Source organism: Petaurus breviceps, unplaced genomic scaffold, assembly GCF_028583685.1.
Source record: "Petaurus breviceps papuanus isolate PSGF00001 unplaced genomic scaffold, PetGlider_PUasm1.0 90779, whole genome shotgun sequence".
Taxonomy (NCBI): domain Eukaryota; kingdom Metazoa; phylum Chordata; class Mammalia; order Diprotodontia; family Petauridae; genus Petaurus; species Petaurus breviceps.
The window spans coordinates 9,191,797-9,219,393 of NW_027187344.1; the positions used below are offsets into that span (position 1 = coordinate 9,191,797).

The following is a 27,597-nucleotide window of genomic DNA, read 5'->3' on the forward strand; positions in this document are numbered from 1 at the left end:
CTGTAGTGAAGGTGATCCCCTGCGTCATCTTCTTCCCCAGTGATTTGCTTATTGAATAAAGGTACATTTTTTTGTTCACATTTACCTGTTTATTAAAATTGCTGTCAATGTTCATTAAAATAAGCCCTCCCCTGAAAATAAGCCCTCTGGTGTTTTTCTGTCCAAAAAAAAAAATAAGATAGTGTCTTATTATCGGGGAAACACGGGTAAGCAGGATGGTTCTACTTGGCCCCGCGGCGCTTCGCGCTGTCCTGCACCTCCGGCCCACCAGGGGGCGCAGGGAGTCGGGATCCCGCCGCTCTCTATACACCTTTGCGCCGCTTCCGTACTTTTTCTCTAGACGGCTGCCGTCACTTCCGGTGCCGGGTTCTCAGCAGCTTCGGACGCGGGATCGATGAGGGTAAGCGGGGCCCGGCCGCGGGAGCTAGCGGGGCGTCTAGGCAGGCGTAGGGCTGAGGGAGGCGGCCGGTTGCCCGATCGGGAGTCTCGGGAGGGAAGAGGGCGGAGGGCAGGGCTGGAGTCGGGGCCGACTGGGCCTGACCGGAGGCACAGCTCCGGCCCACTCCCGTGCGGGTTCTGCGCTGACAGGACTGCCGGCATCTCCTTTAGGCGCGATCCGAGGGGCCCGGACTCCAGCCCTGCCCTGCAGCCCCTGACAGGCGGTCATCCAGCCTCTGACTGACCCCCATCGCTGAGGGAGAGCTCATTACTTATTCAGTCGCCTCATTCTCTGCATGGACAGTTTTAATCCTTAGGAAGTCCTTTACATCCGGCGGATATCTTATCTGTAACGTCCATCATTGCACCCAGCTCCCCTCAGTGTGAAGCTAAGCGCCTTATTCTCCCGTCCTTTAAAGTCCAGTTTCTTGTCACCTCCCTTCGTAATAATTAAGATAACTCCCCTGTAGGGATTTAAAGTTCTTTAAATTTGTTCTAAAAAGAGTTCTTTGGCTTGGTTATTCTCCCCGTTTCTAGATGAGGATACTGAGGCCCAGAGAAGTAAAGTGACTTGCCTAGGTCACAAATAATTGTCAGGGGGAGCTCATTTTCCCCAAGTCACTCTCACGTGACACTGATTGAAGGTCTCATCCCCCAGTCTGTCTTATTCTGTATTCTGGGGACACCGTATTTATAATGCAGTGGAAGGAGTGGATTTGAAGACCAGGATATTGTTTTGTCGCTGCTATTTTCTAGTTGTGTAGTCTTGGACAGTTCATTTCCAAGACATTCAGTTTCTTTTCACAAGATTGCAAGGAAAATGTTTTGCAACTTTTAAAACACTATGGAATGCGTTATTACAAATCACTATACCTCTAACCCCCACCCCAAAGAACTTGGCTATGTGTTTTTAACTTATACTACATGGTAGTAAGCTTTGCCACTTATTTACTTGATGACTGGAGCAAATAACTTCCTTATCTGCTTTCAAGTACATGCTTAGCAAATGTTAAATTGAACTGAACTCAGCCTCTTTGGTGCTTGGGGATCTCAAGTCCATATAGCTAGTGTGTATGCTTGCATTTATTTGACATATTTTTGATGCTATGCGTAGAGCTTTTGTGTCCCACAGTGGGAAGAGAGGCAGGTAAAATGACATATTCCTTGCTGTCATGGAGCTCACAGTTTGTAGGGGTATCATAAATATATTAATATATGCAGAAACTATACAGGAGAACTATAATGCAGGAAGTTTTAAATATAAACAGAAGAAAATCACTGTGACTTGAGTCACCAAGGAGGAAAGAGAATGTATTTATGTGGAAGAGGGATTAGACCTGCTCCACAAGGGACCTCTAGAGGGCAGACCTAGGAGCCTGTGGGGTAGAAGTTACAGTGAGGCCACTTTCTGCATAATATAAGGAAAACGTGCCAGCAGTCAAGAGCTGTCCAAAAATGTGCTGGGCTGTCTCAGTAGATCACTGGGAAACATCAGAGGGAGGCTGGATGACCACTTCTTGGGATGTTGTAGAGGGAATTCCCATTCAGAAATGGGTTGAATTAGATATCTGAAGTCCCTTTCAACTCAGAAAATCTGACTCGTACTAATTCTGCAAACATTTATTAAGTATGTGCTATGCAATTGTACTGTCCTAGGTGCAGGGAAAGAGACAAAAATGAATTAAACATCATCTCCATTCTCGGGGAACTTAAAGGAGTAGTTTTTTTAAAATTATTTTTTATTTATTTGGTTAAATATTTCCCAGTTATGTATAAAATTTTTTTAACAATCTTTTTTTAAAATTTTGAGTTCTAAATTCTCTTCCCCCCTCCTTGAGAAGGCAAGCAATTTGATATCAGTTATACATGTGAAGTCATGCAAAATGTTTTTTTTATTAGCCATATTACAAAAGAAAACACAAACAAAATAAAACAATAAAAATAGTTTTTTAAAAAGAATTATGTTTCAGTCTGCATTCAGAGTTCATCAGTTCTCTCCCTGGACATAGCATTTTCCATCATGGGTCCTTTGGAATTGTCTTGGATCATTGTCTTGATCAGAGTAGCAGCAGTAGGTCTAATGCCATAAGCAGTCCCTGCCACTTTTTCTGTATTGCTAAAAGCCTCCTCCCTGAACCTTACTATGTATATAATGGTGATGGTGATACATAGCTATAGAACACTTAGAGCCTTCTTTTAAGCCAAAGGATAGATTATTGTCATGGGGGTTGACTTAGGAGGCAGTCTGATGTAGTGGAAATTACTTCCTGGGCTAGACCTCAGGAGACATGGCTCTGTCACTGCTTTGTCAAGCATGAGCAGTATGATCTTGAGAAAGTCACTTGATTTCTCTGGGTCATAGTTTCTTCAGCATTAAAATGAGGGTATTGAACTAGAAATAATCTCTTAAGTTACTGTTCAACTCTTAAGTCTGTGGTTCTCTACTTTTTTTTATGCACGTCTTATATTTTGAAGCAATATAGAAGTGCTCAGAGGCTCCACTGAGGGAATGAACCCAGATCAATCTCTTGATTTCAGAGGAAACCAGTCCTTAACTCTTGCAGTTGATGCAAGAGTCTCCCTTGGGAACTCCAACCAAGCTACCACAATGCCCTTTCTTCATGGGTTCCGGAGGATCATTTTTGAGTACCAGCCTTTGGTAGATACAATTTTGGGATCTCTGGGGATACAAGATCCTGACAGACAGGACAGTCTGGAGAGGTAATTAAATTCTTTTCCTCTATGGTTTATCTAAAGCAGTGAAAGCTGCCTGATGCTTATGGCAAATGGAGATAGCCCCTTTCTGACAATGGATTCTGTAACTGGGGCAAAGATGGCAGAGCCAGTGCCATCTTTAGGAATCAGAGAGTCAGCATACTGTATTCAGGGGGTCATAGCCCTGAATTTTAACTTAATTTGTGGTTTTAGAGAAACCCACATTCTTGCCTCAGTTTCTTCCCCCTTGTGTCTTGATCCTCCCATCTGTAATAGAAATGAATGGGGATAGTGCCTTTGTATCAGTACTTCATATTTAAGTATGTCTGAAGTTGTGTGATCTGGTCATCATATCTTTTTAAAGTTCATCAGAGAAGCAGACCCTTACAGAATACTGTGTTAAATCGGAAGGGGAAGGGTCACTCCCCTAATATGCCTTTTGTGGCAACCTACATTTTCATGTATTGGGTTTACTTAAAAATTGAGGCATAACTATGTTCTTATAGTGTCTCAGCCAAATGTTAAACTTATGTTCCTTTAATCACTAGTATTGTCTCAGCATTTAGGGTTTTGGCCAGTGGGAGTGCATGAACCTTTGTAGGAAAGTCTCCATATAATCTTTAGAAAACCATTTGTGGCTAAAAAGCTTCTAACTATGTTGGGAAAAAAAAGGAAAACTATATACTGTTACAAGGTTTAGATGATCTCAAAAGATCCCTTCCAGCTCTGACATTCTGTAATTTAATTTTCATGTAAAGGGAGTCTTTTGAGGAAACAGTGTGTAAAAATAGGACAGTAATACCTGGTAGACTTAGATTGGCTTTTCCTCATTCTGAAATTATTGGGAACAATGATAGAGAAGATAGATTGAGTTCTTGGTATTTGCAGTGTTTTTTTAACTTGATATCCCAGCTCCTTGACATTGATGACCAAATGACCAAACCAATCCCAAGTGTACAGCTTCACACTGAAGACATCCCATCAGGCAGTAATCTGAGAAAGCAACCAGAGAAACCAGTGAAAGGAACCTAGGACTTTGTAAATCTCCAATATTCAACACTGGCATGAGGTCTCATTCAGCAGATAAATATCATTGTATAAAAAATGGTCAGAAAATTTCCTTTCAGAGCTGAGCTAATGCTCAAATGGGCAATTTTAGTACAAGACTAAACCACAATATTGAAGCACTATTACCCATTCATACCAGATATCTTAGGTGTAGGCCTCATCCCAGTGTGTTCCCTTCTTACCATCTGGTTTCCTTCCTGTGTCTCAGTCCAACTTACCTGGCTGGTGATGGAAGTCGGGTCCTTGTTCTCAATGAGCTGTTGGAGAAGGAGGCACATTCCCCCTTTTACCAGGAAGGTGTGAGCTATTCCTTGCTGAAGATGGCAGAGCTTGGGCTAACACATGCAGCTGACACCCTGTTGCAGAATGGAGCCAACCTCAACTTTGAAGGTCAGTTGATTAGTGGTGTTTCATTCTAAAATAGTTTCTCTGACAGCCCTAGTAGGGGCTGAGCAGGCAGCTTAAGAGTTCAATTGTACCTTGGTGTAAAGGCTAGGCCTTGAATGTTTCTGGTCTTTTTGATTCCTCAGGCGTCACTTTAATTTTTCTTGTTTAAGCTCTGAGAGCAGCCACATTCACTTTCAACTTGTGGGCAAATGCCTAATGAAGGGGAGAAGAGGACTTGGCTGAGTGCCCCCTCCTCTCTCTGCCTTTTAAATGGTTCTCTTGCCACCTCTATTCTAGCTGAAGCCATCTTTGCTTCAGCTCCTCCTGTGATTGATTTAGCAGCCTTTCCCCAAGTCCCCAGTTATGTCGCCTCTCCCATTAACATTAATGAAAATGCGCCTGTTGGCACTGAGCCCAGGGCTAAGAGAAGATAATTTCTTGCTGCTTTTCTCTGAGCTGTCTTGCAGTTTATTTGTTAATACCGTGTGGAGAGGAGAGCAGATAAGCTACTTTGGGCATAAATCATGGCACGAAGGCGTTAGTTTCCTGTCGTGTAAATGGCCATAGAACCAGGCTGCTCCATGCAAAGGAGAATGTGGTCCTTGGATTACATGGGGTAGGTAGGGCCTGGGCAGTGGGCAGTCATGGGTAATGTATAGCTAGAGAAGGCATTTTAACACAGTTATGCCATTGGTGACTTGTAACTGCAGATTGTGGGGTTGGGTAGAGCATGTTGTACTTGTCCTCAGGACTGGCTAGACTCTGTACTGCTAGTCCTGCACTTTTGGTTTGTGAAATCTTTATAAGGGAGGATTTGGCTGAGAATCATTGGCTTGAATTTGAACCACTAAGTGGGAGGGGAAATCCTGGTATAAGATTGGGTTTAAGTTTAGGGGAGGGAAGGTCCTGCTTAATTACCATAGGACTAGATAAATGGTTCTGTTAATCAGGAAGAAATGCGCCTACTGGTGCCTTAAATTTTTTTGTTATTGTTGTTATTCCATATTTTATCTTTTGCCCTTGATGCCTCTGCTGTGGCTGGCATCTGTAGAACCTATTACTATAAGACCAGAGCCGGGCTATGGAGCCAAGATGTTGTGGGATAGTGTGTGTATGTTGCTTTGAACACTGAAATCTCATAGCCTCTCTGTCTCTAGATCCTGTCACTTACTACACTGCTCTGCACATTGCTGTCCTCCGCAACCAACCTGACATGGTAGAGCTGCTGGTGCATCATGGGGCTGACATTAACAGGAGAGACAGGGTATGCTGGTCCAGGTTAAAGGATGAAAAAACTTGGTAGCTTATAACCACCTATACATATTATAGCCAACTCATGCTAAGAATGGCATTTCTCTGAAGCTTCTTTTAATGTCCCAACCACCAGGAACCCCACTTAAGATTCTTTTAAGTCTTAATTGCATGTAGTCCCCAACTTCTTCCCTGCCCCACCTCACCCAAGTGACCACTGGTGGCTTTTGGTTAACCTCCTTCTTCCCCCTTCTGTTCTTCCTGCTCAGATCCATGAGAGCAGTCCCCTGGACTTGGCCAGTGAGGAACCTGAGCGACTGCCCTGCCTGCAACGACTTCTGGACCTTGGGGCTGATATTAATGCAGCTGACAAGCATGGTTGGTAGCTCTTGGAAGATAGGATGATGACACTCTTATGAGTATGAATTCTTCCCTCCTTAAACTCCTCCCACTCCCAAAAAAGGAAATCTAAAATTAGGCCGAAAGTGGATGGTGGTTTACTGTTATATAGTACAGGCCCATGGAACCATGAGCTGCTAGGTTCTATTCTGGTTACCTTTGCTAATATAGTTTAGCCCTAAATAAGGTACTTAGCATCAATTTTCATCTCACTGGAGTGTCACGTAATTCTTCTTAAAGGCGTTTTGTAACCTATGAAGCTTTATCTCCCCAGAGCTGGCAAAGCACACTAAAAATGAAGTAGCTGTACTTATTGACTCCTCAAGTCCCTTCCAGTTCTTTAGCTACCATATTTAGATTCATAAAGAGGTGTACCTAGGACTTTGCTGACCTTTTGTGGGCTACCAAACTAGCCCAGGATTTAGAGAACACATTAGACTCAAAAATTGGGGTCTGCAGTACTGAGTTTTAAGATATAATTGATTTCCTTTGTAATCCTAATGTATTTATTAAAACATTGAGAAGGGATCTCTGATACAAAACAGGTGAAGAATACCTGACTTAAACTCAAAAAATACCTTTCCTGAAATGTCTCTTTTATAAAATCATCATTTAATTTTCTATGCTATCCCCTTAACCTAAGCAACAGAAGCACTAAGAGGCCTTATTGGGGAGTGTCCTGGAGAGCATCAGCTTTGGATGCGTGGGGTATTTTCAGAGGTAGCTCTTCCTTCACAATGCCAAGCATATTTACTAACAAGTGGCTTCCTTCTACAGGAAAGACTGCTTTGCTTCATGCACTAGCCAGTAGTGATGGGGTCCAAATCCATAACACTGAGAACATCCGGCTCTTGTTGGAAGGAGGTGAGTGGCAGGGCAGGCATTGTGGAGGCCCCTTTTATATGTATTAACTTCCACTCATACTTCCCCTGCCTTTGTCCACTTTCTTTCTCACCTTCCTGGTTTCTTCACATGCTGGGTACATAATTTTACTGGTTTAGGTTTGTATCTGCTTTGAATATCTGGGTACATTAATCTCATTTACTTTATATACTGGCCCTGTCAGCAGTGTGATCTTCCTTTTATGTTCCAGGAGCAAATGTAAAGGCCACCACCAAAGATGGTGACACAGTCTTTACATGCATCATCTTCCTGCTTGGTGAAACGGTGGGAGGGGACAAAGAGGAGGCCCGGATGATCAACCGGTTCTGCTTTCGTGTTACTCAGCTGCTGCTGGCTCATGGAGCAGACCCTAGTGAATGCCCACCCCTTGAATCTCTCACCAATGTCTGCCTCAAGAACTTTAAGCTACACTTTCCACTCTTGCGCTTCCTTCTGGAATCTGGAGTCTCCTACAATTGCTCCCTCCATGGCCCATCTTGCTGGTCTGGCTTTCATATTATCTTTGAGAGACTCTGTTCCCACCCAGGCTGCCCTGAAGATGACAGGCACTCTGAACTCCTGCAGAAAGCAGAGACTGTCTTGGAGCTTATGGTAGCTAGTTCCCAGAGAATTCAGCTGCCTAGCAACTTTGAGGTCAACCCTGTTGGCTGCATGGCAGAAAAGATTAAGGCCCTCTACACTTCCTTGAAGCAACTAGAGTATTCTCCCTCACCCCTTAAACATTTGTGCCGTGTATACATTCGCCAACAGCTCCGACCTTGGCCTGTGGACATAAAAGTCAAGGCCCTACCTCTTCCGGACAGGCTAAAGTGGTATCTTCTCATAGAGCACAGTGGTTCTAATGATGATGATGTCTGATATGACCCAGGCAAGCCCATGCATCTTCCATTTGTCTCCCCCCGGCCCTGTCCTCCTCCCCCTCCCCTGGATCTGAGATTTCCCAGGTTGAAAGGCACAGTGGTTGGAGCAGCCTTAATGTGACAGTTTGACCATTTGTGCACTGAATGAGTGTAGGTCCGTAGGTTCTGGGAGGGGAAGGGGGGTAAGCCCCTTTCCTCATTTATCTCCATCCAAACAAAAAGAGGTTTGGGAAAGACCTGGTTCTTTCTAGGTGATAGGAAAGATAGGTGGATATCCCCTAGGGTTTCTGACAAGGGTGCTTGGTAACAGAAGCTTCACTCATTCCTAATATAAGATGCATTATTAAAGGTGGCTTTGCCCCATGGGGTTAAGGATCCCAACCCTTGCCTGAAGGGAACAGACACTGGATTCTAGGTCTGGGAGAAGCCATGATATCAATTTTCATCCAAGTGGGAGTTTACTTGCTGTGCAGCAGTTTGTCCACTGAAGCTCACCTCTATTGTAGTATTGGAGGGAACAAAAAATCTGCCTGTGTTGGTAAAAAAAACTACTGCCCTGTGAAACTCTTAGGCATTTGATCTTCTGGGAGCTGTAGGAAATTAATATTCCTCCTGGCCAGAGAAGCCACTTAGTAAAAGGTGATGTTATTTATTCCCTCTAACTGAAGGGATTTTAAGAGGGTAGCCAGTCTCTTTTAATAGCTAAAGACCCAGAAATTGGTTCTGTTTCAGAGTGAGAGGTGTGGGAGGGAGAAAAGAAGAGGTCAGGCACATAGCCCTTTGCTCTGCTATTTTTCACCATTGGTTCCTTTAGCTGTTACTTGGCAGCTCCTGCCAAAGTGCCTTTTGGGTGGCAGGGGAAAATAGCTACTGAAAACTTACATAAATTAACTTATTATCCCATGGGTGAAAGATAAGCTTGGACCTCTTTCTAACAGCACTGCAGAGCTATGAGGCTGGGATGTTAGGTCACAATGCACTGTGTGTAAATACAGCTGGTTTGAGCTACCTCACTTGTCAGTGGGCTGTAGGTAGTCTGTAAAAGGATCCTAACATTGTTAACATGTCGATTGTCTCCCTAATACCAGTGTAAGTTATGGTCAAAGTGCCAAAACCAGGAGTTTTCTTATTTCACTACTGGAAAATAAAGTGCTATGTATGATACTACCTGTGTTTAAAAGCAGTTGAGTATATTCAAGTTATGTGGCCTTTTATCAAAGTCAGTCTTGTCTTTGTGAGAGAGCTTCAACTGAGTATGGGAAACATCCATTTAGTTAAGTCCAGACTGTTAAAACTTCACTGCCAAAATCCATGGTCATTGCCCCCTCCCCACAAAACTTAAAGACATGCTGGCCATCTGAAGATGTATAACACTATACTATACTGCACTGATGTTTGCCTAAGCTCTCAAGCAATTAAATGAAATCTTTTGTAAAACTAAACACTGACAAAGTCTCTTTCTCTCTTAAGAATTTTAGAATAATGTTTTCCATCTTCCACTGTTAAATACAGCAAGATTTTTGCCAGTAGCCAGTGCAGAAAAAGTAGTAAGCCATCAGGTAAGACTTCTGAGGACAGAAACAGCCCAGGTCTAGATATCAGGGAAGGAGTGTTCTGCTAATGAGTAATAGCCAACGACATTTTCACTGTACCTTCCATAGGGGTTTTAACACTGAATGAATTTACCTTTTATTTCTGACTGAAAATGACACTGCTAACAGCTTGCCACAGAAGAACCACATTCAAAAGCAAGGCACAGTGAGTAGTAAAACCATAAGCAAGTTTTATGCTCTAATCTGAGAACAACTGTGGGGGCTTTAACCCTTTTCCTAAGTTGTTACATTCATTAAGGACAAGCACACAAAATACTTAGTGAAACATTGAACAGTCCCACAACATAGAATGGTCCTGCCCTAGATCCCTGTTACCAAAGCGAGGCTTAGATTAACCAAGGCTATGAAAGGAAACAAAGCCTTAATTTACTCTTAACAGGATGAGAAGAGTTTGCTTCCCAGTTAAGTAAATAACAATGGATTCTTTTTTAATGTCTGTAAAAGCAAAGTTAAAGGTGATTTTTACTTCCTGTTAAGGCAGCCAGACCTTTGGTTTAAAAAAAAAAAAAAGTCATCTGGTAGGATCAGTGTTTTCCCAGACCCATCATTGCGTGTAATCATGTTCCTGGAAGAAAAATAACAAGTCCCCATATAGGCACAATGAAAGATGGGGTGGGTGGGTGGAAATTAGGAGATGGTTATGATCCAGGCCTACTCTATTTTGCTCACAAAAAATAGTTGGCTTGCACTCTCTGCTTTGGAAGCCCTACAACTCACCTTCTATCCTGTCCAGCAGCACTTTCACTTCCTGTTTCTGGCTTTTCTTTTAAATACAGAATCTATACAGAGTAAACTGACAGCAAACATACAGGTGTATTTGGCAGCCTCCACAGGGCTGTTTCTGTACTCCTGAACCATAACACAACACTGCTGGATCCAACAGCAGTTGGACCAACAACAGTTGGCTCCAGTCCCCACCCACCCCCCAACCCCACACTGGTCCCTTCTGGTGTCTCATGCCAAACTGGGTCTCATCTCATGGCAAAGCTGTAGACTTGATAAATCTCATCAGGGAAGTTTTCCTGCCTCTCTTCAGCCAGGAGGTTAAGACCTGCATGGCGGACAATCCTGCGTACTACCTCCTGGTCCCGGCACACACTGCTATCCACATCATCCATGATCACACCTTCCTGGGCCATGTTGTCCTTGATGACAATGATGCCATTGGGCCGCAAGCCTGCCTTGCACCTTCGTAGGAATTCAGCAAGGTGCTGATCAGTAAGGTGACCTAGAGAAGGCAGACACGAATTAGAGGTGGAGAAAGCTCTTATACGACTCTCTGCATAGTACTAGCTCATTAGCAGACTTCCTTTTTTTTTTTTTTTGTTAAGTAACTTGCTCAAGGTTACATGGCCAGTTATTTCTGGGCTGTGGTGCTGAGTATCTGAGCCCAGATTTGATCCCCAGGTCATCCCGACACTGGAGCCAGTGCTCTTATTCGATGAGCCACCTGGCCGCCCCTAAGCAATTAGGGTTAAGTAACTTGCTTAAGGTTACACGGCCAGGTGTTTCTGGGTGGGTGCTAAGTGTCTGAGCCTGGGATTTGATCCCCAGGTCATCCTGACACTGGGGCCTGTGCTCTTACTCGCTGTACTACCTGGCTGCCCCCATACTTCCATTCTTACAAGCAAGCCTATATGTGATCACAAAGAGGAGAAACAATGAGTAGATTTAGGAATGTGAGGAACAGAATAGTTACTCACTAGTGATAGTATGATTTCCTCTGGGGATGGGGCTGAGCTCATTCTCCTTTGTGGGGCTTGAGTCTAGTTGGGTGGTTGTTTCTATTACGGCTAGGGGATGGTGTCCTGCCACTGAAGTAGAATGCTCTATAACAGAAAAAGGGGCACTGCTAATGGCTCAAAGACCATTCTCAAAGAAGACTGACAGCAATCATGTAATTATATAGCAGAGCCACCAAGAAAGAGTACATGGACTCCCTATTTTGAATTTCATATCTAGGGTAAATGAAATGTTACATAAATTGGAAGCAGTAGGTACAAAGTATTGTCAAAGCTGAACAGCCCCAGAGAAATGAAAAAACATCTCTTTCAGAATGGGACTGGAAACTTAGGGCTTTAAAATTTCCCCTTGGTTAGTCTACCCAATATGGAGTATATCATTTCACTACTAAAACTATTACCTGACACAATCTGTCTTGAATAACTAAAAAAAGTTACAGGTCAAAATATTCTATCCAAATGAATTATATTAGATTAAATAACCAAGTCACTCTCCATCAAGAGACCCTCTCTGGGACAGGGGTGTTGCTAGAATAATGAAAGCAATGTTTCCAGTACTGTACTGGGATACCATGGCAGAAACAGAAAAGGAGATCAAAGAATGTCCTACAGGAGCATAGTTAGGAGCATTGATGGCACTTCCTCCCCACCCCAATGCAAAAGAAACCAAAGTAAGGATGACAGTCCTTACCTATAACCCACTGGATCCAAATGACATCATAAGAGTTTGGCTCTGGACTGAAGTCCTGCAGGCCACAACAGAAATAGTTCCTCACCCTCCTGCCCTCCTCACCCAGGTAGGTTTTGGCCTTAATCAGGAAATCCTCAGTAACATCAACCATATCCACTACTTTGAAGAGTGGCAGGAGCAGCCTTTTGGTGATTCGACCAATGCCAGCTCCACAGTCCAAAGCACAGTTAGTCCCTGTTCTATTTGGACCTTCCTGGAAAGAAGGGGGATAGGATTAGTAAGAAAGGACAATGAAACCTCAAGGATTCTTTCACAACAAAGGGGGAAGATCCCACTTGCCTAGAAATGAGGAACCAATCAGAACCAATAGTAAGCTGTCAGTCTATCACCTGGCTGGTGGAGAAAGAGGTCTGTGGGATCTATTTATTCACAGTTCTACCACTGCGCTGTTGTGGTAACCTAGGCACATATAATTCCTTTTTTGATGCTTCACTTTGTAAAATGAGACATGTTTCTCAGGGCTATTATGGAGGTTAGCATATTAACATCTGTAAAATCTTTGACATGGAATATATTTCATCTAAGTCACTGTATAGAAGTGGGTTTTCTACATGAATTTTATGTTGAACAGATGATAAATATTATATGTAAGAATCTATGTGCTATCTCAATATTGCTGTGTCATAAGTATGTAGAATTTTATTCCAATCATTTAACCATATGGGGCATTGGCAGAAGACTGCCAATAAGGTATCTCAAAAGTACCCCATATCAATTAGCTAGGAGCATGGAGCTTACTATTACCCTACCAACAAAATAGAAGAAACAAACTGGAAAATAGGTGGATACATGGCCTATGCAGTAGCAGTGAAGGCCTAGGATATTAGGGATGAATGTGGTTGCTGTGTCATGTTACTAAATTTAGAACCAAAAAAAAAAAGTAGAGGAGGATTGCTTTTCTCAGGACTGGGTCTGGATATGCCATTGAAGCCCCTTGTATTGCCATAGATTTGGAAGGATCCTACTATGGCTTTCTTCCTAGTCACTGACATGAGTGACAAGAAAACAGACTTCTGTTTTTTTTTTTTGGGGGGGGGGTCAGGAAGTAGGAAGACTCTGAAGTGTTGAATGTAAAAAGAGTCAGTTGATTTGAGAGGCAACACATTAGAGCAGTGGCTTCATGATATTCTCATTCAAAACACACTGTACCATGATAGCCAATATGCTTTCCACCCCACTCCTGCCTGTAGAGCACCCCCGACCTGCCTACCCTCAAAAACCTCTGCAGGAACTTCTTGGAGCTGTTGATGTCGATGTTGGAGATATGGCCATACCCTCCGAGCATGCCGTCCACTGTGGGTGGGACATCTTTCCAGTACTTCTCTGCCTTCAGGTAGAATTGGCTCTCATCCTCCACAACCTCACTTGTCATGGTGCAGCCAACACAGGCTGTCTCCTGGACAACAACACAATCAGCTATGGATCTGCTCCTCAAGAAAGAGGAAAAGAGCAACTCAGAGCAATAGTACGGACCAATTCATCACAAGCCCTCACATAATTCACCCTTTAAAATGCAAGCACCTACTATCCTTTGGATAAATACTCCTCTGTAAAAAACAATTTCTAGTCCTACTTACAGGAGAATAGGATCTGACTGAGGGAGTAAGAAAGGTGAGAATCCACTGAATTCTTAGATCACTCCTCCATCCTACTTGATGAGTGTCCAAAATCAGACAAAAATATTCAAAATAACATTTTTGGAAAGGAGATGAATTAAAAAGGATGATATATTAGCAGCACACCATTAGGGGGAAAACAGCAATTATGGCACACATGAAGACGAACTTAACTTTTAATCATGGCACAGGCCTTAAAGTTTATAAAAAGTTTTAAATATTCATGCCTTGGCAACAACAGGGAAAGAAGGAAATAGAAGGCTCACATCCTATGTTTCCTTCACACATATAGGTTATGACCAAAAAGGCTTAAGATCTTAAATCTCTAGAACCTCAAAGCTCATCTAAGTCCAAACTTCTCATTTTCCAGATGAGGAAATCAAGAAGGTTGCTAGGTTGTCAAATCTCAGACATAGTAAACATCAGAGGTGGAATTTGAATTCAGGTCCTCTGATTCCAGAGGACCTTCCATGGCAACACACCGCCTCCTACTCTTTTGGAGCTTAATAACCCACTTCACCCAACATTAAAGCACATGTATGTACTTTTGCTTAATCTCATAAAGGCTGCACAGAACTAAGGAACCTCAGACACCCAAGGAGTAAAGCATTTGACCATGATCATACATTACTAAGTATTGAAATATGGAATACTATTCTAGGTGCCCCAAAGACTCTTAATACAAGTCAGAGAATATCTTATTAAAAAAGATGAGCCAGATTGAACAGTAACCTGGGCACAAATTCAAAGTCTCCAAAATGCTTTTTTGAGAGTAAAAGCCCTGACACTACCAAGAATGAGCTGAAGGTTCTTAACTGGCCAACAATATATTATGCTTTATTAGTTATGCCAATACTTGGAAAGCCTGAGGCTCAGTGGACATTATTCAGAGAAGCACCTCTCTTAGGAGTAGGCAGCTTTCTCTCTCAGTGATGTCATCCTGCTCTCATGGGTCCAATGATCTTTATGCAGTTGACAAAAAAATATCTAAATTCATCCCCATCTCTCGCCTAACTAAGCTCTAATCATAACTGTCTTCTGTATATTCCTACCTAGATGTTTCATAAACAACCTCAAACTTGAGCATATCCAAAACAGAACTAACTTGTTTCTCTAAACTTTCCTTTTTGTTTTCAGTGTACCACCATTAATGAACAAGCATCTTATTAAGCACCTGCTATATAATGGGCATTGTACTGTACTCAGGAGCTACAAATACAAAAAAGTGAGACAAAACTTGTCCTCAAAGACTTTACATTGCAATAAGGAGATCAACATGTTCACAGACATGTAAAAATACGACATATATGACATATTTATTAATACAAAAATATACTAAACAAAGATGCAATAATTGGAGGTACTAACAACTAAGGGAATTTAGGAAAAACTTCTTGAAGCTAGATTGTACTTGAGATGGGAGCTGAAGGGGAGGCAGGGATTCCAAGAGTCTGAAGTAAGAAGGGAGAACATTCTAGGCATAGATGACAGCCTGTGCAAAGGCATGGAAGTAAGGGATAAAATTTACTATTTACAAGGAACAACACTGTTTGGCTAGAGTGTAGAATGTACAGAGTATAATGTGTAATCAATCTGGAATGGAAGAACAGTGCTGAATTTTGAAAGATTTTTAATTCCAAAAGAAGTTTTTAAATTTTACCCTAAAGGTAAGAGGAAGCCAGTGAAAAGAATATTAACCTGAGAGTTGTGTGAAAGCTCTATTAGAGGAAGATTGTATACAAGATCAGCTAAAAAGCAATAGGTGAAATGTAAAAAGGGATCAAATGAGGGTAGTTATGGTGAGGACAGAGAGAAAGATGTGATAGAATATAAAAGTTGAAGAAACAATTGCAAAGATTTGCAACAGACTGGATTGGGGTAGGAGGTGTGATATTTTGAGTGGGAAATCAAAGCACAGGTCACTACCCTACTTAAACAGTCTGCAACCTCCCAGTTATCTCCAACTATTCACTCTCTCAGATCAACCTATGCAGTCAGTTGCCACTTGAATAGATTAACTTCTATTACTCCTTTTAGACCTATTGCCTCCCAGCTGCTTCTAGAGTCTCCCTTCTCCAATCCATCTTTCATACAACTGTCAATCAATCTTCCTAAAGCACAGGTTCTGACCATGTCAATCTCAGGTTAACCAATCGTGAGCAGCTCCTTATTGTCTTTAGGATAAAATACAAACTACTCAGACTGGCATTTAAGCCCTTCACATTATGGGTCTAGCCTATTTCCAGACTTATTTCACATTATTCCCCTTCATGATTTCTTTGTTTCAGCCAAACTAGCCTATTCCTTAAACTCAACATTCAATTTTTCACCTCTGAGCTGCTGCAGTCTTCCAAGGCTGTAATGTTATTCTCTTCACTTCCTAGAATTCTTTGCTTTTCCTAAAAAGGCTGCAACATTTCCTGATCCTCCTAGTTACAAATGTGCCACCCCTCCTCAAATTAATTTTAGTTACCAGTGCAGATACTGTTATGTTGTAACTCTCCACTGGAATATAAGATCTTTGAAGGCAGGGGTAGTTTTTCATCTTGTCTTTGTATCCTCAAAGCTGTGCAGTGTCTTGAACATGGCAAGAGTGAAATAAATGTTTAAATTTCACTGAAACTTTACCCTTCTTAGAGAAACAACTTCAACTCTTCCTTCCACGATGAAATATGGTCCTACTTTTGTCAGTCCTTAGCCCTTCTATTGCTACTCTTTCCCTCACGGTGACTTCACTTAGGCCTAGGGCTTCAATAATCACAACAGTCATTCCCCAATTAAACAGTCCCAACCTCTCTGCAGCTTCAATGCTATACCTTTGGGTAGCACTCCAAACTCAACATACCCAAAACCTACCTCATAATTTCCCTCCAATATCTGCTTCCTCTGATTTCCCTATGTTAATAGCCATACCATCTTCCCTGTCACCAAAGCTTAAAACCCCAGAGGAATCTTTGATTATTCCCTCACTTTCATCTGTTGCCAAATACTACATACCTGTCTAAATCTATCCCCACAATGTCTTATATACATTAAGAGATTAATTTGTTATTCCTTTTATAGCTCCTTCCACTGATTGTTTCATACACATTTTAAAAATAATATTTTATTTTTTTTCCAATTACAATAAAGACATTTTAAAATAAAATTCTGAGTTCCAAATTTTCACTTTGCCTCCTTCCCCTCCCTAAGATTGTAGGCAATCTGAAATAGGTTGTATGTGTGCAAGCATATAAAACATTTTCCTATTAGTCATGTTATGAAAGAAACAGAAGAGGGGAAAAAACATGAAAAAAATAAAGTGAAAATACTATGCTCAGATTTGCCTTCATACTCCATCAGTTCTTTCTCTGGATGTGAATGGCATTTTACATCATGAATCTTTTGGAATTGTCTTGAATCATTGTAGTGCTGAGAAGAGCTAAGTCAATCATAGTTGCTCATCACACAATGTTACTGTTACATGTATATTTTTTAAAATGAAGTTACAGTCAGCACAGGAACAGAAATTGTTTAACTCAGACTACAGCATCCTGCTCTTAGGAAACTCAGGTCAAAAGTAAACAGGGAGGGGTGATATGTAAAGCAGACAAAAAGCAAGGAGCCAGAACTTGTTTCTTTCTTTACTATGGACATAAATTTACGAAATGACTTGAAAACAAGTACAGAAAAGTAGTGTTAAATGTTTTGTTTTTGCACTGCATGTCGAATTGTGTGGATCAACCAGGTAATGACTATGAACTAAGCTGTAAATGTTATCCTGGGGTAAGTATATAATTGGATTTGAATAAATTATGCTTAATACAGAACTACAACAGTTTTTTTCTTTTTTTTCTTTCATCACATTATACCACTGTTGGGGGGAGGGGAAGGACAATGGAATAGTTAATAAATTGTAACTCAGAATTTCAGTTGTCAAGCAGGGAGGGGGAGGAAAAAATGTTCAAGCTAACAACTAAGGATATAAAACTTGAAGAGAGGCCGTTATGTGACTATCCTGAGTAACAGGCTGTATCCAACTACCCCCTGTAATCCTACTATGTCAGTGTCCCTCCCACTCACAAGTATATCTTCAAAAAGGCAAGGAGGCATTCTGTTCAGAATAGCTAAAAGAACCCTAGGAACCTTTTACGTCTTGAGATATGTTATGGGGCGGGGGCTAAGAAAACAGCAACTAGTCAACATCCAAAACAAGGTCACCTCACTCCCTCAAGAGTTTCCATTCCCCAGCAGTTAACAGGAATAAGCAATGGCACAGCTGATATTTACCTAATTGGGGGGGTGGACCTGCTTCACCTGAGGTCTGAAGGTAGAGAAGCATTCTGCTGGAGAGCACCAGGCAAAGAACTGGAGTCCCCTTGAGGCAGGACAGAGTACACTGTGCTTTTAAAAAACCTAATATAGGTATACTTTGTCTAGTAATTGGTTCTGCAAAAATATCAGTTTAAATCAGTTGAACACAGGCTCATAAATTTAGAACTGGAAGGAACCTTCCCTGTTGATTAGCTTCAATTTATCTTGAATATCACTTGTTTGTACAAAGTTGTCTCTCTCCATTAGACTACAAGTTCCTTGGGAGCAAGGACTGTTTTCTCCTTTTCTTTGCATCCTCAGTGCTTAGCACAGTCCCTGGCACACAAGCAGATACTTAAAATTTTTTTAATGACTTGACTGACCTCAGGGGTATTCTAGACTAGTGGGGTCAAAAAGAAATCGAAAATTATCCCTACTGGTGCTTATTAACTTAAGAAATCACAAATTAACATTTATCTAATGTTGTATTTTATTTATTTTGTTAAACATTCCCCAATTACATTTTAATCTGGTTCAGCTGCACTTGGAAAGTAGCCAGTAACTGGTCACAAGTTTTGACACCTCTGTTCTAGACCAACCTCCATTCAATTGATTAGGAAAATGAGATACAAAGAAAGTAGGATGTATAAGTGGGATTTGAATCCAATGCTCCTTCTACCGTACGAGGTTTTTGTAATATTTTCTTAGAATGTGGTCATACTACATTAAAGGTATTGTAAACCTATACTGGCAAGACATTATGGGGGAAGGGGTTGATCCTGCATTTATATTGGGGGTTATATAATTCAACCATGTAAGACATATATTGATTGTAATAAATGTCCTGTATGTATATATCCTGTAGGATATATAAAAAACAAAAGAATTTTTTTGGGGGGTGGGTGTGTTGCTTTACTTGCAGTAAGATTCCTGTTCACATCTAGGTCCACTAATACATTTACAATATGACTTGATTGATAAAACATTTGATAGTTTTTAGGAATTCATGACATCCATCTGTTACAAAGAAATTTCTTTCAACAGAAACCATTTTAACTCTGACACTTGATATTAAGCCTTGAATCAATCTGGGCCCTGCCTTAACTTGGCTTCCTAACATCCAGAAGCTGCCCTTGTCAATAGGCTAAGAACCCTGCCAAGGCCCAACATCAGCAAATACTCAATCTACAGCTGAAGGGCATTTTATATTTTGTCACCCTCCTGGGAACAACTCACATTGCCACAGAAAGTGAGGATAAGCAACTATTACAACGTGGTGTGGTCAAAAAACTACTAGCTTCAGAATGAAGAGATGTGGGTTCTAGTGCCAGCTCTACCACTTCCTAGCTGTATAACTATGGGCAAACCATTAAACCTTCTTGGTAGTTCCGCTTCCTGAGCTATAAAATGTGAATACTACTTGTGCTCCTTGTATCACAGTGCTGTGAAGATCAAATGTATCCCGATAGAGATGAAGCTATTATCATCTGCCAAGGTGCTTCTTTCTATAAGCTCTCTGTGATATTAGAGTCAGAGAAGTTACAGCCCAGTGAGCTAAAGAGGACAGTTCAATCTCCCTCATATGATATAAGACACAGAGGTGGACTTTACCCACTGTGGTCACAAGGTGAATGAGAGAGATGAAAATATTAACTATGTACAGAGGAAAAGAGACTAGATTTAGAGAAGACTTGGGTTCAAATCCTATTTCTGACCCATAGGCAGATAGATCCCTTCACCTCTCTAGTTTCATGGAGCTTGCCTACTCCAACCCCCAAGCCCATATATACCAATATACCAAGGCCCAGAGAGGTTAAGGGCCTTGTCCGGTCACATAGGTAGCAAGTAAAAAAGATGGGATTCTAACCCAGATCTTCTGACTTCAAATCCAGTGCTCTTCCCACTACATTTCTTCTGCAAGATAAGGATATTATTTGTATGGGGCTGTCATAAGGAAAGAATTTTTATGAACATTAAAGTGCTATCTTAGTATTATGGTCCTTCCCTAGCTAGTGATCTTCCCGCCAATGCACAAGTAGAAACTGTCTTTGAAACGACCTCTGCATTAGGCCAGAACAGTAATGTCAGGTTTGTCTCTAGGAGAGTATAAGGATGGGACAGATTACCTTCAGACAAAACTCACTTTTTCTATGTGTAGCAAGGGTCAGGCAAGTCCCACTTTGGAGGTAGAAGCTGGGGACTTAGGGAACTATGTTAAGCAGCCAGGCTTAGTTCAGTTAGGTTACTTTATGCAACCACTTCTCTAGGGCACTGGTCAGATTCTAGGTAACGTCTCCTTGCTCCTCCCCTCCATAACCCCAAAGTCTCAGGGTCGGGAAGTCAAGCACCTGCCCCGAAAACTCATTGCAGCAGGCGCCTGGGGCCCAGCATCAGCTCTCATCCTAGAAGGTGGGACAAGGCTGGAAAACAGTTTGTACCTTGTGGGGGGGCCTAGTTTGAGGAGAAAAGGAGTAAAGAGACTTCCTGCTGCTGCTGCTACTGCCTGGGCCCAGGTAGCCGCCAGGAGGCCGAAGCCTGGAGGAGCTAATACCGAAGGGAGAAGAGCTAGGGCTGGGGGAGAAGTTTAAGTGAGGCGGGTCTTTGCAGCACGCACTCTTCATAGGGGAGGGGTCCACGTGGTTCCCAGAAACGCAGGGTCCCCGAAAACACTCATTCCCTGAGTGAGGGCGGGGGGGGGGGGGTGCCCCGGGGGGGGAGGGGTAAGGTGGTTGGGCGGGGGGCTCGCGCGCTAGGGGGGGACGGGTTGGGGAAGCTGAGGCCGTTGGGAGGAAAACCTCCCCCCACCACCACCCTCACCTCGCCACCCTCACAAGGACTCCCTCCACGCTACTCACCCTCGGGACAGAGGGCGGTGGGTCACCTAGGGTCGAGTGGGAGGGGGGGAGGGTGGCAAAGGCAGCGGCAGCCCAGGAAAGCTCAGCCTCAACACCAACACTCCAGTTTGGCGTCAGCGGCGAGCCAGCGTGCGTTCCCTTTGTCCTATTACGTCACTTCCTTTAGGGGTCGCGAGGGGGCGGAGTGAAGGCATTGGCTCCGCCCCTTTGCTGTCGTGGTACGTTCCGGGGCACCACCCACCGGATTGACCCCGCCTTTCAACGGATGCCGCGTGTGTCTGGGCGGGCGCGAGCCCTTCCTATTTACTGTGCTGAAAGTCCAGGACATTTTTGCCACGTCTTAGGCTTTGGGGAAGGAGGAAGGTTCGAAAAAAGCAGTGTAGAACGGTTTGGCAAAATGCACTAGTCCTTGCGATACGAGGACACAAACGGGTGCACATTCTTGGGAAATGCACTGCCCAATCTTGTGCAACGCTCAAACGGCTGCAGCCGGTGCGGCATCTGAGCAAATGTAATGCATAATAACCGAATGGTGAAACATTAGAGAGGATTCAGTGTCGATATGAATGCGTTACCTAGTGTGTGCATACCTCTCAAGCAGCTGTAGTGGCCCACAAGGCCAATATCTGGGGCAAATGCAGGGACGAGGCAGCAACGGTATTTGACTGGGAGCAAGTGCAGTCCGTGAGCGGGTGCAACACCAGTTAGGGACACAGGGTGGCAGCACGACTCCGGGTCCTTGAGAGTCCTGGGCTAGGAGTGGCCTCTATGTGTGCCGCATATTCCCGGCCAATGGACAGACTCTCCCACAGCTGACCCTTTCTGGCTAGGCACTCAGGCCTGGCCCGCAACGAGTCAGGACTAGGCCCTGCCAAACTGATGGAAGGCAAAAGAATGGAGGAAATGTTATTACTGCCCGTAGAAATGCAGGAGCTGGAAAGAGGGGAACAAAGGGGGGGGGGGCAAAATGTTGGGAAGGAATGGGAGAGAAGTGCCACTGTGGATCCTTAAAATCAATGCTGAACATATTTTGTCATGGGATCATAAATGGGGTCAGTGTGGGATGGCCTTTGACTTGAGTGACTATGGGGTAGTTTTGCAATTCCACAGAACAGAAAGGCTGTGGGCAGCTGAGACAGCAACTGCAGCAAAGACCTAGTGAGGGCTTTACCAAAGCTGCTCAGGATTCCCGGCATTCAAATACCCATGGGAGAGATGGGATCCACTGCCTTCCAGCCTCCCCCTTTAATCTATCCTATCCCTTAAACATCCCATCTCTGTCTTCTTTTCTGCCTCCCATCACCTGCTTTCTATTCCCCTGCCTCCTTTTTCCTCCCACAGTCAACAGCATGCATTTATTAAACTATGTGTCAGGCTATATAATTATCCTCCTAAACCTTTTGCATTCTTCCACCTGCCCCTAACCCCTTTCAATTTCAATTTCTTTCACTCTACCTCTTCTTCCCTCTAAATTCCCCCTACCCTACCACTTAAAGTCTCCCTATTTTACCATAACCTTACAAACTCCTAATACCTTACCTTCTCTTTCTCCTGCACCAGCATCTCTCATAAATCTCAAGGGGGCACCATTGTATGGGCTATCAGTGCCCTCTTGTCTCTTATCCACTGCTGGGCTGGCATAGCACAAAGGAAAAGACCTACTTCCCCTTCCCATAAATGTTAAGGTACAGAGAACACACCTGAATCCCAAATCTCCCTCTCCTTTCAAGTACAATTCTGATAACACCTTATAGCTTATTTCTCTGACCTCAGGAGTTCTGAACTCCATATCTCCTTTGCTTTAGGGAAGCAAAATGACAGAGAACTTAGCCTTACCAATTCCTGAGCCATCAGATGCTTAACCTGGTTATTGTATCTTCAGTCCTTTCATCCCTCTTTGCTAGTGCTAACTGGTTTATGTGGACAGGCAAAGGTACATGGGGCTTAATGCAGGTCAAAGTCCACATACCCAACTGACACTAATTATTCAGAATTAACTTTAAGGCTCCAAATTGGCTTGTCTTATCCATTCCCCAGTTCTGGAAGGCATTATACATGACCCAGTTTCCTCAGCTGTAAAATTTGAACTGGATAAGATTTCAATGGGTAGGATTTGGGGGTTGGGATGGGGAAGTATATTCCAGGCAGAGGGAACAAAGGTGGGGAGGAAAAGCCAAGGCATTCCTAAAGGACAATTATTATTAATCTGGTTTAGTTGGAATGTAGGGCCCGTATTAGAAAGCAGGTGGAGTTTGGCCAAAGTGGGGGTTGGAGCCAGACTTTGATGATTGTCCCAAATTCGGGGAGTGAAGTTTTCTGAGTAGGGGGGTGCTACAAGTCACAGAATGGTAATCTTGCTAAAAGATAAATCTGACTGTTTAGGATGGCTATCAGGGAGAGGAGAATAAAGTCTAGTATGTTTAAGAACAGGATGACTGATAAAGACTACCAAAATAATTCTTCCTGTTTCTTGGAAGGTCAGAGGGACTCAAGCCCCATAGAGGCCATGTCCTACTAGCCAAATGGTGGAACTGATGGGGGTCTTACAACACTCCAATTCACTTTCAGCCACCACCATCACAGCTCTGCCATTTACTAACTGGGTGGCCTTGGGCAAATTGATTAACCTCTCTGATCGTCGGTTTTCTCATCTATAAAATGAATGAGTTAAACTAAAAGGTATCTACGGTCCCTTCTGGCTCTAAATCTATGACTCTTCGAACTTCTACCATTCTGTAACAGCCCCCTACTTTGTAGGGATCTGGGCTAGTGCTGCCACCTTGTGGCCTAAATTTAGATTACACACAGTGGGGGAGATAACCTTCTTATCATCTAATAGCTCAATCTGGTGAGGGGAATTCGACCTAGTGTTGACCACCCTGGGGTCATGGATGAGGTTCTTGCCTCCTGGAGGAATGAAGGTTATGGGTGAGAGAATGGTGGATATCACTCTTAGGTGCATCACATGTACACCACCCACATGTGTTTGAGGGCACCAATCCAGAGGGCTCCTTACCTCCCTTAACCTCCAGCAAGTTTGGAATCTTGGGAACAAAAGCCAGGGAATGAGATGATGGGAAGTTCAGGACCACTGTGTGGCTTCTGTCATTTTTAACCTAAGGAAATTTGGGCAGAGGCCCAGGGATATCAAATATGTGTCAGAAATCACTCCCTCCGTCCCCAAGTATGGCACCCTATGGCCTGAGAATGCAGAGAAAACTGGATACAGACCCTAACTCTTGGGAATTTCCCAGTATGAGAGACAACAGACAAGAAGCCCAGGCATGGAAAAGACATCTGAACACCTAGAGAGCAGTTTCTCCTGATGATGCTGTATTGGGCTTGGTACAGGCTTGATAGGCACTAAGGGGTTATCCCACGTGAAACAAAGTATTCTACATTAGCAGGGCAGCCTGCATCCAGCAGGTATCTTGCCTTTAGAGTTAGCCTATGGAAAACAGTTTGTCACTTTGTCAATTAATTAACTAATGAGGAATACCCTCAATATGGGCTTGTATGCAAGAGTACCTGTTGCCCACCCCACCAAGCAGAGCTGCTTCAGATGATTGGGCCAGAAGGGAACATGACCTGGGTTCAGTATTGATCTAGGGGTAATATGAAATATGGACTCTGAATCACTGGAGAATTATGGGAAGCTCCACTGGCTCTGCCCCTACCTCATATCTGGGAAATTTCCTAGCACAGTTCAGCCCTTTCTATTTACAAGGCATAAATAATCGACTTTCCTGTGAGCACATGTTTTATAGTAAAGTAAAACTGCAAAAAAAAAAAAAAAAGAAAAGAAAACCCAGAGTGGAATGCTTGCTCTAATCATCACCCAGCCTTTTCCTTCTTGTTCTACCTCGTTTGGGAAATTTGGGGGACAGACCTGCACACCTGCCCTGGAGCCCCAGATCTCGACCTTGGACTTTAGACAGGATTACCAGGACATCACTGTAAGAAAGATGGGCTCCCCTGGCCACAGGTCATTCCTGCTGTCAGCTTCATGAAAACTGACAGTGTCCAACCCTCTGGACCCCCTCTGGATTTGGTTCATTGCCCAGGTTAGACTGCTACCACAGTTCTTGTCCTGATGCTACAAGTAGAAATTCAGGTCATGGTCACTGCTGCCTCCTGAAAACTGGTCTCCATGGCTGATCTGGGTCACATCAGCCAGAAGTGTAGGTCCCAGCCTAACAACATGAGAACCTAAACCTCAAACCTGCATTTATGCACATAATGGGCAAACCCACTCTCCTTGATCTAGAAGAGGTAAGGCTTTGAATGAGCTCTCTAAAATCTCTGAAGGGAAGGAAGAAAAGAAAAGAGAAAAAAGGTGAAGGAGGCAGGGCTGGCTCATTCCCAGAGCCCACAACTCAAACTCTTCTGTTTGTCTGAGTGCCTTCCTATTTCCACCCTTGTTCCCTGAGGCCTCAGTGAAGGGGGAGGAATAAGCAAACACAAGAAAAGAAAATATGTTCACCTAAGACAGAGGTATAGGTGTGGCAGGGAGTGGTCCTGTAGCTGTGCCATCTGTAGCAGGGGCCAGAGCAGAGTCTAGCACCAAGGGCACTCTGGCATGGGCTCCAGACATAGGGGCCAACGACCCCAGTGCTGAGAAGTCATCTCCCTTCTGTTCCCCTTCCATGTTCAGCTCTCCCTGCCTGAAGAGAGTATTCCCTGCAGTTAAACCCTTTAGGGGAGACTCCATGGCCTGCCTGTTACCTGTCTCAATGCCAAGCAAGCCTTCACATAAAATTCTGTCTCAGCTTTAACTGAGTCCACCGTGGTAGAGTGGTTACCACCTGGACCTCTTTGTTCTTCCTATCACTTCTGGGCCATGTACCAGAAGCGTACCCTCTCTCCACATTTCTTTTCATTAGAAGTCCATGCTGTCTGTTTATAGGACTGCCATGTTTGCAGTTCCCCAGGACCTATTTCAGTTGTCTTAGCTGACCTCCAGAAAACATTGGCACCTGGCCCCCATTCCAGTTCTTCACCATGTCCCTACTACCATCCTCAGCAACCTTATCTTACCATCCTCTGAAACAGGCATTACTGGGAGAAAGGGCGAAGTGTGGAGCCAGGATACCTGGATTTGTACTCTGACTAGCCATGTAATGATGGGCAAGTCACTTTACTACTCTGTGCCTTTGTTTCGTCACCTGTAAAATGGGAATACTAATGCTTACATTACCTACCCCTCAGGGTTGTTGTGAGGAAAGCATTTTGTAAACCTTAGTGCACCTCCATAAAGCTGCATTGTTGTTGTCATAACAACATTGCCTAGGGCTTAGAGTAGGTATTCTTAACCTGGGGTCCAGTTATAGACACATTTCAGGAATTATGTGAACTTGGATGGGGAAAAATAATATCTTTACTTTTACTAAACCTTTAATTGAAATTTAGCATTTACTCCAATTATGTAAAAAATATCACTTTGAGAATAGTCTTAACTACTATTTTTATAGTGCTTTAAGGTTTGCAAAGCACTTTACAAATTGTGTCTTATTTGATCCTCACAGCAACCCTGGAAAGCAGGTGCTGTCATCATCTCCTCTTCAGATGGGAAAAATAAGGCAAACACAGGTTTAAATTGACTTTCCCAGGGTCACATAGCTAGTAAATGTCAGAGGATAGTTCTGAAGCTGATTGTCCCTGACTCCAAATCTTGTGCTCTCTCCTCTGTGCAACCCTGTCTCACATGGGGTTTGGGGGGAGGAATAGGTTTCACCAGAATGCCAGAGAACTCCAAGACACCCCCCCCCCCACAAAAAAGGCCAAGAACCACTCGTTTAGAGGGACAGGCCTTGGACTGAGGAAGATTTGGGCTCATGTCTTGCCTTTGACACATACTAGCCATGTGATTTAACTTAATGTCCTCAGACAAGAATCTAAGACTTGTTTTGGTAGAAGGAGTTTCCATAATAATGAGCAGGACAATTTCAGAAAAACTTGGAAAGGCTTACATGAACTGATGCAAAGTAAAGTGAGCAGAACCAAGAGAATATTGTAACAATAACAACAGTATTGTACGATGGTCAACTGCAAATGACTTAGCTATTTTCAGCAAAACGATGATCTAAGACAATTCCAAAGGACTCATGATGAAAAATGCTATCCATAGGACAGTTAGGTGGCACAGTGAATAGAGCACCACCCCTGGAGTCAGGAGGACCTGAGTTCAAATCCAGCCTCAGACACCTGACACATTTACTAGCTGTGTGACTTTGAGCAAGTCACTTAACCCCAATTGCCTGCCTTTCCCCCTTCCAAAAAAAAAAAAAAAGAATCGTAGATTTTGGGGGCGGCTAGGTGGCGCAGTGAAAAGAGCGCTGACCCTGGAGTCAGGAAGCCTTGAGTTCAAACCTGACCTCAGATACTTAATACTTACTAGACGTGTGACCTTGGCAAGTCATTTAACCCCAATTACCCTGCCTCCTCCCCTCCAAAAAAGCAAAAAAAAAAAAAAAAGCTATCCACATTCAGAGAAAGAACTAATGGAGTTTGAATGCAGATCAAAGGTTACTATTTTTTACTTCATTTTCTTTTTCATTTTTTTCCTTTTGTTCTCTTCTTTTGCAAGACTAATATGGAAATGTGTTTTACATGATTGCACATTTATAATCTATATCAAATTGCTTATTGTCTTAGGGAAGGGTGGAGGTGAGGGAGGAAGGAAGAAAATTTGGAATTCAACATCTTA

The 27,597-nt window shown here is 43.1% G+C and overlaps 2 protein-coding genes across 9 annotated transcripts in view; one reads left to right on the top strand and one right to left on the bottom strand.

Annotated features, from left to right (window-relative positions):
- The first annotated feature begins 316 nt into the window (after nucleotides 1–316).
- On the top strand, nucleotides 317–9,463 carry ASB6 (ankyrin repeat and SOCS box containing 6). 2 transcript variants are annotated; one of them, XM_069069396.1, is made up of 7 exons: nucleotides 317–400; nucleotides 2,977–3,159; nucleotides 4,430–4,611; nucleotides 5,766–5,872; nucleotides 6,129–6,237; nucleotides 7,036–7,122; nucleotides 7,352–9,463. In XM_069069396.1, the coding sequence occupies exons 2-7, from the start codon at nucleotides 3,047–3,049 to the stop codon at nucleotides 8,017–8,019; spliced, it is 1,266 nt and encodes a 421-aa protein (XP_068925497.1). In that variant the 5' UTR covers nucleotides 317–400; nucleotides 2,977–3,046; the 3' UTR covers nucleotides 8,020–9,463. The 2 variants fall into 2 exon arrangements, with proteins under 2 accessions (XP_068925497.1, XP_068925496.1); XM_069069395.1 differs by having other exon boundaries at nucleotides 330–400; nucleotides 2,914–3,159.
- Nucleotides 9,464–9,780: 317 nt separating this feature from the next.
- The window catches only part of NTMT1 (N-terminal Xaa-Pro-Lys N-methyltransferase 1), a 46,419-nt gene continuing 28,602 nt past the window's right edge, over nucleotides 9,781–27,597 (bottom strand). Inside the window, exons 1-5 of one of the 7 annotated variants that reach the window (XM_069069397.1) lie at nucleotides 20,892–21,067; nucleotides 13,338–13,523; nucleotides 12,068–12,320; nucleotides 11,338–11,463; nucleotides 9,781–10,862 (exon numbers count right to left, since the gene is read on the bottom strand). In XM_069069397.1, coding sequence (XP_068925498.1) covers nucleotides 10,606–10,862; nucleotides 11,338–11,463; nucleotides 12,068–12,320; nucleotides 13,338–13,499 — 798 coding nt within the window. In that variant the 5' untranslated portion in view covers nucleotides 13,500–13,523; nucleotides 20,892–21,067 and the 3' untranslated portion in view covers nucleotides 9,781–10,605. Of the gene's footprint in view, nucleotides 10,863–11,337; nucleotides 11,464–12,067; nucleotides 12,321–13,337; nucleotides 13,558–20,891; nucleotides 21,068–27,597 lie in introns of those variants that run through there. The other 6 variants (XM_069069398.1, XM_069069401.1, XM_069069399.1 and 3 more) reach the window with 6 other exon arrangements.